General features: G+C 35.0%; 4 protein-coding genes across 5 annotated transcripts; 2 read left to right on the top strand and 2 right to left on the bottom strand.

The window, feature by feature from the left end:
- Nucleotides 1-6,448: 6,448 nt before the first annotated feature.
- BDBG_03177 (uncharacterized protein) lies at nt 6,449-6,897 on the bottom strand (the record flags this gene model as incomplete). The annotated part of the gene is made up of 4 exons (XM_031721143.1): nt 6,449-6,466; nt 6,518-6,586; nt 6,659-6,712; nt 6,781-6,897. 4 exons carry the CDS (start codon nt 6,895-6,897, stop codon nt 6,449-6,451), a joined length of 258 nt encoding a protein of 85 aa, XP_031577579.1.
- A 2,449-nt stretch (nt 6,898-9,346) lies between these two features.
- BDBG_03178 lies at nt 9,347-14,428 on the bottom strand. Of its 2 annotated transcripts, XM_031721144.1 has the most exons (3): nt 11,220-14,428; nt 10,070-11,104; nt 9,347-9,951 (listed from the first exon to the last, which is right to left on the bottom strand). In XM_031721144.1, exons 2-3 carry the CDS (start codon nt 10,454-10,456, stop codon nt 9,898-9,900), a joined length of 441 nt encoding a protein of 146 aa, XP_031577580.1. In that variant the 5' UTR covers nt 10,457-11,104; nt 11,220-14,428; the 3' UTR covers nt 9,347-9,897. The 2 variants fall into 2 exon arrangements, with proteins under 2 accessions (XP_031577580.1, XP_002626014.2); XM_002625968.2 differs by having other exon boundaries at nt 10,070-14,428.
- Nucleotides 10,933-11,343, top strand: BDBG_03179 (uncharacterized protein; the record flags this gene model as incomplete). The annotated part of the gene is made up of 2 exons (XM_031721145.1): nt 10,933-10,955; nt 11,073-11,343. 2 exons carry the CDS (start codon nt 10,933-10,935, stop codon nt 11,341-11,343), a joined length of 294 nt encoding a protein of 97 aa, XP_031577581.1.
- On the top strand, nt 12,406-13,942 carry BDBG_03180 (uncharacterized protein). Its single transcript, XM_002625970.2, has 3 exons — nt 12,406-12,911; nt 12,996-13,063; nt 13,154-13,942. The coding sequence occupies exons 1-3, from the start codon at nt 12,659-12,661 to the stop codon at nt 13,214-13,216; spliced, it is 384 nt and encodes a 127-aa protein (XP_002626016.1). The 5' UTR covers nt 12,406-12,658; the 3' UTR covers nt 13,217-13,942.
- Nucleotides 14,429-15,832: the final 1,404 nt, after the last annotated feature.

Raw genomic sequence — 15,832 nt, forward strand, 5'->3', positions numbered from 1 at the left:
GTTTTGCCTGATTTTCAGTTGTAATCAATATATGCAAGTTCTGTTTCAAAGTTAGTATTATAGTTCTATGTAATATAAAGTGTTATCAAAGAATGTTACTTACTAAGGAATTGTATTGCACTGTCTTCATATCTTGAACATCTGCTTATTCAAGTCTCTGATAGTTGATATTATAGTAGTCTTGAGTTAATTTAATATATAAGTCTCATTTCTCCTCTGTTCAATCTTGAGAAGTGTAGATATTAACTTAATAAAAGAGATCTAGTAGAGCTGTTACAGTATAGTACTCTGTAAAAGATTGTTCAGTTTTACTGTAGTAATATACTAGTTTATTTCTTACAGTAATAATAGCCTGCACTATAGCATTATTTCTGACTGAATTTCTTTTTAAGTGATTCAACTGCTTCTTAAGATAAGTAAATAAACTGTTATACACTCATCAGACTGAATACAGCATTGATGTATAAGTGATTAAGACTGTCTTTATTATCTTATAAAACTGAAACAGTAAATTAATCACATATTTCAACTGAGTTTATTTCATATTAAAAAGTTTCAATATCTGAATCTTTTCTTAATCAGAGTATTGCACTCAATAATTAATTATCTGACATAATCAAAGAGTCTGAACAGTTATCTTATATATTAAACTTCACTATATTCTAACATTCTGTATTATATTCAGTGATATGACTGATTTGTTTATTTATTAAATATCATGAAATCATTGTTATTATTTAGAGAAGATACAAATTATATTAGCAATGTTTCAAATCTGTGATATTTAAATTATTAATCAATCTATTCAAAATTAACAGTAGTATTATTAAAAAGTATTATCAAAAAGTAATATTAAAAAGTATTATTAAAAAATATTATCTTTTACAAAGTAAATGTAAAAGTTACTTAAGTAATTATTTTCATCTCATTCTTATCTCAAAAATCAGTCATCTCATTATTCATTATCTTAATATTAAGATTCTTTATCAGTGTTTATATCACAAGTTAAATCATATAAATAATGCAGAGAATATAATCTTATTTATCATTTCAGATATACAAAGTCAATTTTTACTTCAAGCTCTTCATTATAGTGTAGTTATTTACAGTATTATCAGTTATAATTATAAGAAGACTGAGACTAATATCTTAATAGTTGTTTTTAATCACTGTCATTAATATCTCTGTTATATAATCCTCAGTATGACTACTGATCAATGATTTAAATTCAATTAATATCTTTTAATATATTTAGTTCTCATTAATATAATAACATTTAACTTCTATAAATGTAAGATTGTTTGTACTAGTTTATACATTCACTGTGAGAGACACTTTTCAATGATTCTTCAACTCTGATTCTAGATATTGTATATTAACTTTGTAGTATATCTCAAGATTGAACTGAAGACATAATTAATGTAAAATATAAAGATTTGAATTAAGTATTTGAAGAAGTGTTCAGAATTCAGAGTTTTTAATTAATTGAAGAGAAAGATTCAGAAATATATATATATAAAGTAATTATTCACAGAAGTTATTAGATAAGAGTTATAAAATCAGAGTACTAATATATAATCATTTTTATATGATTTTCTTCAAATTAGAAAGTTAGTATTATTAAAAATCATTATCTAGTAGAGTAACTTATTAGCTTAGTAGTAATTTTCTGATTATTTTTCTTTTATTATCTGTATTCTGATGACTTCAAATGTTAGAAAATTTTATCAGAGTTATGATTAGTTTATAATAAATGTTTCTGAATAAAGTTACAGTGATTACAGTAGAGAGATGACTCTTCAGTAATCTATAATATAATATATTAATAATTATTTCATAGTTCATCTCAATGTTTATATTGAGTTTTTTATAAATTTTATGACCTGAAATCAGATGTGAAGAATGAAGTAGTTATTTATTATAATTGAAAGAGAGTATTCTGTGTTAAATTGTAAATAATATAGACTTTGTAATTCACAGTGATTTCTTGAAGAGTTTGTGAATCTTTAATAAAAGTGAAAGAAGTGAAAGAAGTGAATTTAGAAGATATAATAAAGATTTAAGAAAGATAATAATTTATTTTTAATAAAGATAATAACTAATCACTGATATATATAAGAAGAATTATTATAAGAGAAAATAATCTTCTATCTTAACTTAGTTATAATTTTAGTACTAACTCAGATTGAATATTATCAATATATAAAAGTAAATAAACAATCTTGATTAATCTCTATCATATTTCTTGAAATATATTAATATTGTGAAAGAGAGTGTTATTAAATTGTATTATCAGATGATATTATTAAAAATATATTAATATTGTGAATATCAATATTGAAAAAATATTGATACTTATACATTATAGTGATTTATGAATCATGATAGTTAAATATATATATATATATATATTATTCCTGACTTGATTATAACTTGTATAATAATTTTTAAAAACTCAAAATTAATTTCAATTATTAATAATTATGAACTTATAACTAATTAATATAAAAAGAAAAAAACTTTTTCTACTTATTATCTTTCTTCTCTTTCTCATTCTTCTTATTATTCTTGATAATTCACTTCTTATTCTTCTTCTTCTTCTTCTTCTTCTTATCTGAGATGATAATTATCTCAAAATCTCTCTTTACTATCTTCTCAGAGAAGAGTTCTCACTGCTTTCTCTCAGTCAGATCAATCTGTGTCTCAAAATCCTGTATTTTCTGATCTACTGTCTCAGGTTTCATCTCAGTAATAAGCAGATTGACATGCTCAGAGAGCAGAGCTGTCTTCTTAATATTCTGAATCATGAAGTATATTCAAGATCTGAATAAGATCTCAATTCTCTTCTTCTCTGTCAGCTTCTACTAATCAATTAGAGAATAGAAGTATTATCAAAAATTGTTACTTTTTAATAAATAAAAAACTTATCAGTTTTGACTTCTTTATCTTCTACTTTAATATCTTCTTAATCTTTTTCTATCTCTGCTTATTTACAGTAATACTCTTCTTCTCTCTCTCTCTCTTTATCTTAGTTTTAAATCATTCTCAGAACTTCTTCTGATCTCACTGCTACTATATAAGACTCTTCACTATTATCTTCTTCAATCTCTTATAGATGATGTTATCTGTATTATTTCTATACTTAGTTCAGTCTAAATCTATCAGAAGTGTTGCTTAAAATCATTATTATTCTACTCTCTTATAGAGTCTCTTTAAGACATTATAATATATCTTATAATCTGTCTTCTCTTATTTAAACATCTTCTTCTTCTCTCTCTTTAATCTGTGACAGTGCTCACACGCCTTGATAATTCACAGAATTACAGAATATTTGAAGAGAGATAATATAATTAGTTTCAGTGAGTGTTAAAGAGAGATGAAGACAGAAGAGACAGTCAGAAATAATATAATAATAATAATGATAATAATAATGATAATGATAATAATGATAATAATAGTGATAATAATAATAATGATGATAATAATAATAATAATAATAATAATGATAATGAAAGAAAGAGTATTGAAATATATTACTGACTTATCAAATATAAAGAGACTTAAAGAAAATATTAACAGCTTTCAGAGATGTATAGAAATAGCTACAGTGTTGCATAGCAACATCATCTTCATTTAATACATACACTGTTAATATTTTTTGTATACAGTTATTATATAATCTGTATCAGAGATACATGCAGAAAACAGATCTTTATTACTAGAATATATACAGAAAACAGATCTTTATTACTAGAGATAATAATTACAGTAATTCTTATTTCTTTCTTCTCTCTTTTCTCTTCTTCTTCAACTCATCACTAAGTTCAAGCTGATATGAAAACTATTAAAACACTCTTAGAAACTCTTAAATTAAAGAGTATAAACTAATTAAATTTTAAATATAGAAGAATTAAATTATATTCAATATTACTAATTATTTATTTTCTCTTAATAAAATCACAGTCATATCTTTCTCTTTCTCTCTTAAATAAAACATGATCTGTGAAAAGTGAGTATTATATCAGACTATAATAATTAATACAGTCTCAGTATACAGAGCTGTATACACACAGTGTATATTAAACTGAGAGACTATATGAGTTATAAATCAGCAGCAGCATCTCAGAGAGAGCTGTGCAGTGTAAGAAAGCTATAACTCTCAGTTATATATATAGAGAATGAATTATCACAGTAAGTGTATATATATTATATGAAAGTAATACTTTTTAATAACACTCAGTCTCTGATATTATGAAAATAGAGTCTCTCTGTGAGATCTGTTTTTATCAGAAGTCAGAGAATCTTATATTTCTCAAGATCATCTTCACACATCTTGTCTATGAAATTAATAAGAGAAATCATTGATTTCAGCATTCTGTTCTTGATATTATTCAAGTGATAGCAGAGTTCACTCTGATCACACTTTTTAAGTATATATTTTCTAAATATTCACATTTATACAGATATGTACTGATTATTTATTAAATAATATTAAGATAATAACTTATCACAGCTGTGTTACTCTTACTGTGAGAAATATATAGTTGATAATAAATATTGCAAAGACTCTGAAGAGTAAGTATTTTAAAGATACTGCAGCTCTGTGATCTTGATTTTTTTTATTTTTATTTTTTATTTTTTTCTTTTTCTTTTATTTTTTTTTTCTTTCTCTTTTTATTTTTTTTTTCTTTCTCTTTTTTTTTTCATTGTGATTTTTTTTTTGTTTTTATTTTATTTTTTATTTTTTGTTTTTTTTTTGTATTTTATATTTTTTTTATAATTAAAATTATATGAATTATAATCTGTGTTCAGAAAAGTAATAATATTTAATAAAACTTTCTATTAAATTTTTAACAAATAAGTACTATGTTATAATATTATGTAAGTGAGAAGTGATTTTATAATCTTATTTAATATCATTCTCAATAATGAAATCAGAATGAAAATGTGACTAAGAATTCAAATATATTCTTTATCTAAGACTAGATTTTTATTTGAAAAGTGAATCTGAGATCTTTAATATTTGAAATAACATGATTTGAGATTAATGTGATGAATACAAATCATGATCAGAAGTAATGCTTTTAGATAATATAATAACTATAAAGTTTGATTCTGATCTCAGATACGGTCACACAGTCAGTCTACTGACTACTGATAATCAATCTGTAGTTTTTATATATTATTTAACAGTTCTCATTCTTGCTTCTTCATAAATTCTATTTCTGTTTTTAAAGTCTCAATATACTTAAGAGATTAAGTCTGTTTCTGCAAGATTTCTCTGACTTACAGTGAAATAACTCTCTATTATATAAAAGCAGACTCAGAATATAAATTTAAATAATCTTTTTTATTATTATTTCTGTATATAACTTCAAGTATAAATCTTATAAAATATATACTATATTTTATATTTATCTTCTTCATAAAGAAAAATAACAGAGATTTTATTCAATTATATAACACTCTTTCAATTGTTCAAGATTCAATTCTTATATTTTAAGTAAAATTAAAGTTAATTTAACTGCATTTTCTTAATAAGTTCTGACTTCTGTATAAACTTTATTTTTCAAAGATTTTCTTTATAAAGAATTCTTTATATAATTATAGAAAATATCTTAATTTCATTATTATTAAATTTATTAATAAGATCAGTACAGCTCTTTTCTCAATTATATTAATTATATTGAATTCTTGCAAGAATAGTATTTTTTATGCTATTATTTCTCAGAGTTAATTAATCAGATTTAAGAGCATCTCTAAGTCATTTATTATAAAGTATAATATACAGCAGTTGAAAGTTAAATTTACATTCAATTTCACATTTATATATATAGTTAATTTGACTCTGAGATTTGAGTAATTTCTGTGATTTCAGCATTTGACTTGTTAAAATAGAGTGATTTAAGAGTCATTATAAGAGCTCTTGTAGTAATATCAGTATTAAGTGCTATATTTTAACAGTCATAAATGATGAGAAATTAGAGAATATAGAGAAATCAATATAATAATCTCATATAAATAGAATGCAGAGTAATTAGAAGCTAAATGTAATTACTCATTAAAACATAGTGGTGTTTCTTAGCTGTATAAATTGAATCTGAGCAGCGCAATTCTTTTGGTAGCGCCCTCCATAGATCATAATAACAACCAACCACATACCACGTTCAACCTCTCTTACCACCCCGCAAATCTCAAGGCCTAACTAGGCTGTAAACTAGCCGCTGCAAGGATTGCAGAAGCTTTCAGGGGGGAAAAAAAGAAAAGGTTCCTGCTCCTTGACTCTTTCTCTGCAGGCAATTGTCGGACTGTATCATATAGATGGGTCCCTGCAATCAACTTTCCCAGTAATAATGGTATAGTATTGTCTTTTTTTTTTTTTCCTGTTATCTCTCTCTCTCTCTCTGTCTCTCCCTCTCTTTCTTTTTTTTTAATTTTTACATCTCAATTATTTACCATTCCGTGGCTGTCTCAGTTGTTAGTCAAGAGTGCACTCAGGGGAAGTCAAGGGACTTACCGTCCAGCACCAGCATTGATAGGGGTTCATCGTATAACCACACGCACAGTAATTCGTCGGATCATGAAACTGGTTTTAAATACAATTATTAGTCTTCAACTCTCGTGGTTTTCTACAACACCGGGCAGAATCAATATTTACCAGGGCCATGTCAAAACAAGACCAAGTCTGAGCACACTCCCAATCGTTTTGACACTGTTTATGGTATTAGTTCACTAGCATAAAAAAAAGGTCTACAGGGGACAAATTAAATGGCTACATACTCTAAGCGTAACTGCACACTCATCCCAGCCAGCCTCTCCATCCTTGGGAGTTTTCTTCGACCACTTACCAACAACGACGTTGATGAGGGCAAGCAGCGCAAGAGTAGACACTTTCATGTTGGTTGAAAGGTATCGATCAGCTAGACACTTCGTGATTCGATGAACGGACAAGTAACGATCCTGGAAGGCGGACAATGCTTGCTTGATGTCGTTCAACTCGACTTGAAAATGCAAAATGCCCGCTCCCAATGCTCCTTAATATAACCCGGAGGCATGACTCTTACCCCGCGCCACTGACCCTCTCGAGCAGAAGGAAACATGGAAGGCATCCGTTTAACATCGTGGTAACCCGCGGGCTCTTCCTGGAGAAATTGCATCCATTGCTCGACGGGTGTGCCAATGGCCAATGGCTCGCGCTTGGAGGAGAACAACTTACCAAAAACATTTTCAATCCCGCTGACCGCGAACCTTGGAACCCAAAACCCCGGAGCCGGCTTTGCCGCCCGCCCCCGCTAATCGAGTGGAACCGTGCGGGAGCAGTGGAGCCTCAAGTCTACGTAGTAACTAGTTAGCTCTAAACACGGTCAAAGAAAGTAAAACTTTGTCCGATCTTTGTCCGATATGAAGCGGTTACTTGTTGGTGACTTGCATCTGATTTACATGGAAGCTGCTACGTACTGTGTATAGGAAGGCACTTTGCCCACGGAACAGGCAAAGCTTTCTTTCTTTTGTCTTTTTTTTTTCTTTTTTTTTCTTTTTGCCACACGCCTAATCTTGGTCCGAGCACATCGAGATCACAAGATCACGATCACAAGATCGCGATCAGATCAACGAACACATCGAGATCACGATCCGATCACATTTCAAACGGGAATTTGATTGAACATACCCGGGGTCAAAAAGATGATTCTAGTATGTCACATTTACAAGTAGATAATGTAGCAGCGCCCGCCCCAGTGGCGTTGCCCGGTTGCCGTAGCGATCGCTCCGCCTGCACGTGATCTCATATCTCCTCCCACACGAATACAAGAGATTAACCATCCCACAGATAAAAATATATCTAAATATATAAAATATATATAACATGACTCACCACCTTGATTATAGAGCAAGTGATCACCAATTGATTCTGTGTTACATTGATGCAGTGGTTAAGATCAACAGGTCTCTAGAGCAGAGACAACATCAATCTACTGTCAGAATCTCACAGATACTGAAGAACAACATCTTCTATTTCATATTAATCAGTTATTCAATTGCAACTTCTCTGTGATATCTCAAATACTGTGCAATTTGATATTTCAGATCATCAAAATACAAGTAAAAATTAACTGAGTATTTCACTTTTGTAAGTGATATAAAGCAGAGATTAAGAGTATCTATCTTTATACTCTGAATTAAAAAAAAAAAAAAGTAGACAGATGACAGCTACTATTTTAAACACTTTTTTAATCTTATAATTGCAGGTTTTTTGTTTCTTTTTATATACAATTTCATGAGCGTTTTGCTAGATACTATTAAAACTGCAAATATATATATATATATAAAGAATATGAAGTTTTAATGTTTAATATATTAATGTTGTTATACTACAGTTGAAAATTAATCGCTCTATAGAATGCTTTTTGAAGTTCATTAACTTATATATATATATATATATAAAAGAGAGAAGGGTGAGAGGCGCAGGCGCTGAACATGGAATGGTCACAAGGTACAGTACCATGCGCCTCTGGGTATCTTGATTCCGGGAGATAGCTAGGGGGTGAGAAGGCTATGGAATATATTCTATGGAATTCTGTGCCCTAAAATTTTCGCAGGGCTTTATTTTATGTACAGTAGTATATTGGCGTATTTCAAGCTATGATATATGAGGGGTAAAAGTAAACGCTAAACGCCCTGGAGAGGTTGTACTCACTCAATATATTACTTTACCTACTCAGGTAAGCTATAGCACTTCCATGGACGCGTGTTTAATTTTTTTTTTTTTCCTCGTTGCGCTTAATGTTTGCCAGCAAGGTTTTATAAACAGTGACTTCGCGGTGTAACTTAACTTACCAGTTATTATTATGCCTCTACCATTAAATACACTAGCAAGCAAACCCTGGATGTTATTACGAATCGCACCCCTTCAGAAACGGGAGTTAGGTTTAAGTTATTAGTAGTTCATGGAAAGGGGGCGAATTTCTGATGTGAAGGGGTTCGGCCATTTATCTACCAGTTAGATAGATAGCCTGGTGGGGATTGAGTTTCCCTTTGCCCCAGTGAATTCAAACCGATTTTGTCAATGCACCCTATATGTTGACCTGCTTATTGAACTTATGTGCTGTACTGTACTAGCCGGAAAAGTATATGAGGCATATATCTAGAAACGATCGTCATAGAGGAAAATGCCCTATGGTTGATCTCCAGGGTTCGATGCTGCTTCTATGAAACCTTAAGCAGCGCGAATATTCTTGCAGGTAGCCTATTTGCAGCAAAGATTCGGCCACCGTTAAGTATCACGGTTGAGATGAGAATGAATAGAGGAGAAGGCTGATTGATGAAGCATTCCCATTGCAGAATAATAACCTAACAGTTCCAGGTGTTCTAATCGAGCAGAGAAGGGGAGGAAAATAAAGGAAGAGTCAGTACCGCTCCATCCTCATCTTCCTCCCCCTCTCACCAGGAACAAAAGGGGGCAATTAAATGCCTTAGGCACCAATCGATATATTTTTTTTGAAAAAAACCCCAACGTAGACCCCTTATTCAGAAAACTCTCAGCTCTCCTCGAAACAAAAGACAAAAGGGAAAAAAAAAAAAAAAGAGGTAAGGAGCGACAGTAGGAAACAACTCGGCGATTATCCACCATTAATTAAACCTCCCCCTTCCCTGTTCCATCCCGTCCCCGGTTCAGTCCACCACTCATCCGCAAGCACAAGCCTTCGTCGCGCGCATAGTGAAGAGGTAGAAGGCATGGGTAGCTGAGGAAAGGAGAGCGGCCTAGCAACCTGACCACAACACTCTATGGCTCTTCTCCCAAAGGGCGAGAAAAAGTAATTGACACCGTTCGACCGCGTATCATGTGGATCTCAGGAGAAAAGTGACTTGTCAAACGCTGCGACCATAGTGTGATTGCATTTAGACATCGATGAAGGTTACCGGCTGCTGCAAGTTGGCAGAGCAGGATTGGATCTATTTGGGGGTGAAAAAGGATATTTATATTAGTATTTGCGTGCTTTCATTGGAGAAGTCGAACCAGTAACATGTATGTGGTAGGTTGCTGAAGTTTCCGAGACTGGATGAAACTTACTCCTTCGTTGTTGTTGCAGCAGACAATCAGACTGTTGCAGCTGACAGAGCTGCCTTCCATAGCAGTGCAAGTAGTTCCGAGGGTGCTTTCAGGGGCGCAGCAGAAGGGTCCGCCCGAAGAGCAGGAGATTCTCTGGAAGACTGGGCCATCGGGGCGTGTTGGACGTGCTGGGCGCGATGGGCGACGGCCGGGGGTGGCAGCAACGCTGGTGGCGAGCAGAGCGACGATGGCGACGAAGTTGGTGAGCTGCATTTTGGTGGTTTGGGGGTGTTTGATTAAGAATGAGATTCTTAAAAAGGTTTTGAAGATTTGATACTGATTGGAAGTAAGTCTTGAGATATCCTTTTGATGCCTTGATGATGATGAGAAGAGAAGAAAAAAGGACATTTGGATGGGAAGGAGAGGTCTATTTATGCGTTTTCTGAGGCCTGCATTTCTCTATCCCCTTCATCATGCCCCCCGATGAAGTGCTGGACGTTGTTGGTTGGCTCGTCTCGTCCTTGCAACCCCTCCTTCACGATCATACTTCAGGGTCAGTAGAGCCTCACTTCGTCGAATTGGAAAACGCCCTGGCGCATCCACGATAACGCACAGCGAGTGTCTCGCCTGTCGCCTCGTGGCTGATATGCTGGCGAAGGCAGACTGTGTGGCGAGAATCTCAGTTTCTGTTCTCACCCTGCTGAATGTTCCGGCCCCTTTTCCTTGTACATGAATGTGGTAACACTTGACCATTCCCACGAGCCGATGGCGTTAAGGTTGTGCAGAATAAGTGGTGTCTATATTTAAAATAGAATTGGGGTTCGGTCAGGGCTTGATCGTGTCAACTTCACACAAAATTCCTTAGAGAAACAGCCAAGCGACAAATGGCGTTCAGGCCAGGCGACGAGTGTGCACTTCCGGCATGGCAAACCTATCCTTGATTGCAAGCTGAGTGGAAAAACCAGCGTGGCTGGTCAGCTCCGGATACAAACAAAAACTGACCCAGGCCCACGGGAATTGTCAGGGCTGAGGATATGAGAATTCAAAATCGGTTTGCTGGCAAACCCCACGGGCCAATCATCCGTAGAGGGGGCGTTAAGGTCAGAGTTTTTCTTCCAAATCGTGAGGCTTTTGAGGCTCAGTTCAAGAAATGGCGCGTGATGAGCTGTACCTTTGGAGTGGCAGGATACTCGCCTAAGATTCGCAAATCAGAAACGAACGTGCAACACATTGCGGTGGAGACTGGGATAGATGAAGATATAGATATCCCAGGGGATAGAAAAATAGGCCCTTGAAGCTGGCAGCTGCAGCTGAACAGTAACACAACGAAGCCGATTTGGCGGACTCTTAGGAGAACTGCAAGCCATTTAACTCCATTTAACAACACATGAAAGTATATCCCCCCTCGCCAGAACCTTTTGAATGCACATATGAGCACCCTAGATCGGTTGTTGACAGTCTCCAGCGGTGAGATACCAGCTATCTAGGAGTAAGAGAGAACCAACTGGACGCAAAGAAACGTGAACGACACTTCCAAAATATTTTCCAATTAACCCATTATCAATATCATGGAGGATGAAAAATAACCGCCAAAAATGCGATAATAATTCGTCCTGGTAGTCAACTTAAATGTTTTGGTGAGGCTCAATCGAAGCCAATCAGCAACGAAGTGGACATTTAGTTTCCCGCTAAGCCCGCCGATGGTCCAGACCCCAAGAACACAACATCCAGACAAGCCTGGAATTAGCTCTTGTCTTACAGCTTTTAAACCTGGACCAAGCGGCAGTGAGCCACACGAAACTTTCAAGCATTCCCCATTTCGATTTGCAAGTCAGGAACAGGATACTTAGGCGAAAAGGATGTCCAGATGTGCCACTGTCACCCCGCAGCTAAAAGATTCCGGGGTTGATGTATCACAAACGGTGACAGGCTACTTCACTTCAGCTTGGCGTACGACAAACAGCACGCCTGGGTGCGGAAAGTCTGATCCCGAATGGACTGGCCAGGTAATAGTTCGAACTGCAGCGTTATGTAAAATAAGAAAAACAACATGGAGGAAATTATTTTTTTCCAGCCCCAAATAAAATGGGAATGCAGCTGCGATAAGACGTAAGATTTCATTAGTCCGGGAAATTCTCACATGGCCCAGCCAGGCTCGATTAATCGTGGGATGATCGTATTGAAGCCTCTCACTGAAAGCCATATCGACTCTGGGAGGCTTTTCATCTCAGGCTTTTTGCGTGCCAATGGAGAGAAACCGATGTCTCAAAGTAAAAGTGGCAAAAGCCCTAAAACAAGACAGCGAATGACAACCTCCGACCCTCGTCCTATATTTAGCTTCTCCACACGAAAGGCCGTGGGTTGTGCTAGCTCATAATGGCTGTCGATGTCTGCCTTTGCTTGCAGAGGACGAAGAAAAAAGGATATCAAATGTGACGAAAAAAAGTAGGCGGAGGGCTTGGTACAAATTGAGCCCTCTTGCCATTGGAAAAAAAAAAAAAAAAATTAACAAAAAAAAATTTGCCAATCCTTCTCCATCGCTTCCCTTCTACCTCAAAAAATTTTCCGCCTATTTTTTTTACGCTGGGGAATAACCTTTCCACCGCGACGATGAAGCTCATTCAGACCTCTATCTTCCTCTCTATCTTCATGCTGCTGACGCAGTCTATTGCTATCCCCGTGCCTGACCCGGTTCCCGCTCCGAAGGATGGCGACGTTGCTTTGGCGGAGAGAAGATTCCCGAAGCTGCCAGGGTTCGGATTGCCAAAGGAACTTTGCCCGCAGCCCCCTCCGCAGCCCCCTGTCCAGCAAACGAATCAGTGCTCCACCGGTGTCCCGTACTGCTGCAGCACTGAAGGAGGGTGTAAGTGCTCAAATCATAAATACCCTCCCGAGGAAAGCGGCCTCAAGCGGCGACAATGTTTTGCTAACCAGTCCGCTCCTCTAGCCCACAACTGTGTGAACTCCCACGTCGAATGCACGCAAACCGTTATTTGTTGCAACAACAACTTCGGGGTAAGTAAACACATGAGATGCACCCCCTCATATCAGTCGATATTTCGTATTTTCAACAGGCGGGCTAATACCACAAAAAACAACCTTCAGTTCCAAGTGTGCATGGGTGACATCGACTTCAACATGCCGATCAACATCGAGATTAACCTTTAAGCTGTTTCTCAGTAGCACACACACACGCTCAGTGCGTGTGGTCTGTGCGTCGAGATCCGAAGATGGGAGGGAATTGCTGAGAGTTGGTTCAAGAAATACTGAACGGATGCTAGGGGAATGGGTGATAGCTTCGTTCAGATTTCGACTTCCTTGGGCCTGGCTGTTGGTGTAGCTTTCGCGGAGATTTTATTATTTATATAATCTTGCATCGGTAGGATGGATAACCTCATCAGCGCCGAAAAAGGTTTCCTTTGTTTTTCAATCCGATTTGGTTGTTTAGTTTCCAAGGTCCCCAACTCTCTTTACCATTTTGCGTTCTTCTTTCGGTCTGTAATAGAAGACTCGTTCTTTTTTGGACCTTCTCCCGCTCTCACCCCCCCAGAGATTCTTTCACTTCTTCCTCATATGTCTCATCAGTTAGCCATTCCTGTCAATTTTCGAGAGGCAAATGAGAATCACTTTCTCCCCGAAATTTGTTCCATGGCATTTCAAATTCCGTCAGAAAATATTTCTCAGCTAGTCGGAGGGGGAAGATCATTCATTTTGCAGATTTCCCTTCACACATCGTGATTCAAATGCCATTTCGACGTCTGCGGTTGTCTCAAACCGCTATCCCCAGTTTCTATTCGTCCCAGAAACCAGAAATGTGCGCATGAGCATCAGTAGAGCGGCCCTGAATAGTGCAAATCAATCCCTATAAAAATGCGTAAAAACAAAACTGCCTTCCCGTGACAATACAAATGCTATGGCATGCATTGCATGCATTGGAAAGGAGGCAAAGCATAGCCAGGAATGCCGTCGCGTAAATCTCCCTTTCCGACTGCCCTGTGTGTTCCAACGGATATGGCCCCTCACGATTTCTTGAACTCACTCCCTTTGGAACGTCTGTTCCATTCCCCCATCCTTAGCATATTTGCAAAAAACGAAAAAATCGTATATGAATCACTAGTTCCTTGTATTGGGAGAGACGTTGGGGAGTTTCATCTCTATATTCATATATCCCCCCCCCAAAAAAAAAGTGGAATCCTGCAAAAAACAAGACAAGGTCGAGCCATATGGGCTGGGGGGTGAATCTTCCACCTCCCCCCCCCCTCCTTCGAATGCGAAATGCCTTACTTATCGCAATCCACCGACTGTAATCGACATGTTGTATTTAAAAGTTGGAAAAATTAGTTGGAGAAACAAACAAAAAGGTTCGAACGAAAGCTGGTGCCAAGACCGAAACAAATCCAACTGCTTATTAATCACGGTAAAACTGTTGGCCGTTGCGGCCGTTGGTGTATACAGAAAACTTGACCTCGCTAAGTGCGCCACTTGACCTTGTTACATAATCATGACCCTGACCTCGCACAATCTTGGAGGATAACGTTGTTGTGTTGTGTTGTAATCTAACTACGCGAGTTACACTAATGGATAGGTTGGGGTGGCACGTGACTAGGGTAGGTGTAGTAACCGGAAAAACGTAGGCTTATTATATGACCGGGTTATGGTTGTTCCGCCATGCCAGTCGCCGACACCATCGCCGAACTGTAAAATATAATATAATGGTGGATTAGCCATGGAATCACTGTAAATGAGTTATGAACAGAACAAAATCATCATTGTATTAACAATATTATCAATTCCTATCTATATAATTACTAATTCTAAAAAACATTTCATTCACTGAAATCATTCTCTATTGAAAATCTATTATATTTCTTTATAATTTTTCTCAGATTCTCTGAATTATCTCTATATTATTATCATTATTTTCTGTCATATTCACATTAATATTTATTTCAGAGAACTTATAAATTGATATTAGAGTTTATAAAGAGTCAGTATCAATGATTATTTATCATTTAAGAGAGAGAGTCTTAGAGAAATTAGAAGCTATGTATTTATTTATCTATATTATTATCAACTTCTATATAAATCTGAGAATTATTTTACTAATTCTAACTTACTTTTTCACTGAGAATGTCAAGAGTTTCAGTGCTGCTTATAGTCAGAGAATCAATCAGAGTTAGAAGATTGAAGAAGAAAGAAGAAAGAGAATCAATAGCAGTAGTAAAAATATTAGTAAGAGAGATAAGAAGAGAATTATTATTATTATTAAATTTCTCATCACTACTACTACTATTGCTGACTATAACTGAATTCTTATCAAGATAATCTGTGAGTCTCTGAACATGTTTCATTATTTCATATATTTTAATAGTAATATAGCTAGCTTCAGTATTAATATTATTTATTAAATTTATAAGATTCTTTATTATTAATTTTTATTCTTTAATATAACTAACTATTATTCTCAAAAGCTTATAATATACTTTAAGCTTGATAGTTTCAATATCAAGTTTTATCTTTTTAATTATAATTTTCTTCTTTTCTGCAGTAACTTTTTTCTTTTCAATTTCTAATTTCATTCTTTCAATATTCAACTTAATCTTCTTAATCTTAATTTTAGCTTTTTCAGCAGTACTGATGATAATATTCAGAGCTTTCAGAGCAATAGTGATACTTTTTATATATTAAGCTTTCACTTTCTGTTAATAAGTTTTAACTTTTTTAATCTATTTTAAAAGATTCTTCACTGATTTCAATATAGCTCTCTTTATTATTTTCTTAAAA

The sequence above is a fragment of the Blastomyces gilchristii genome (assembly GCF_000003855.2).
Source record: "Blastomyces gilchristii SLH14081 genomic scaffold supercont1.5, whole genome shotgun sequence".
NCBI lineage: Eukaryota > Fungi > Ascomycota > Eurotiomycetes > Onygenales > Ajellomycetaceae > Blastomyces > Blastomyces gilchristii.

Excerpts from the sequence above, each read along its gene's own strand:
- BDBG_03178 (XM_031721144.1), bottom strand. The coding sequence starts at position 10,456 with ATGTCCTTTTTTCTTCTCTTCTCATCATCATCAAGGCATCAAAAGGAT. Across the intron at positions 9,952-10,069 it reads GCTGCAACAACAACGAAGGA|ATCCAATCCTGCTCTGCCAA; the intron begins GTAAGTTTCATC and ends ACCCCCAAATAG.
- BDBG_03180 (XM_002625970.2), top strand. The coding sequence starts at position 12,659 with ATGAAGCTCATTCAGACCTCTATCTTCCTCTCTATCTTCATGCTGCTG. Across the intron at positions 12,912-12,995 it reads CTGCAGCACTGAAGGAGGGT|CCCACAACTGTGTGAACTCC; the intron begins GTAAGTGCTCAA and ends CCGCTCCTCTAG. Across the intron at positions 13,064-13,153 it reads GTTGCAACAACAACTTCGGG|TTCCAAGTGTGCATGGGTGA; the intron begins GTAAGTAAACAC and ends AACAACCTTCAG.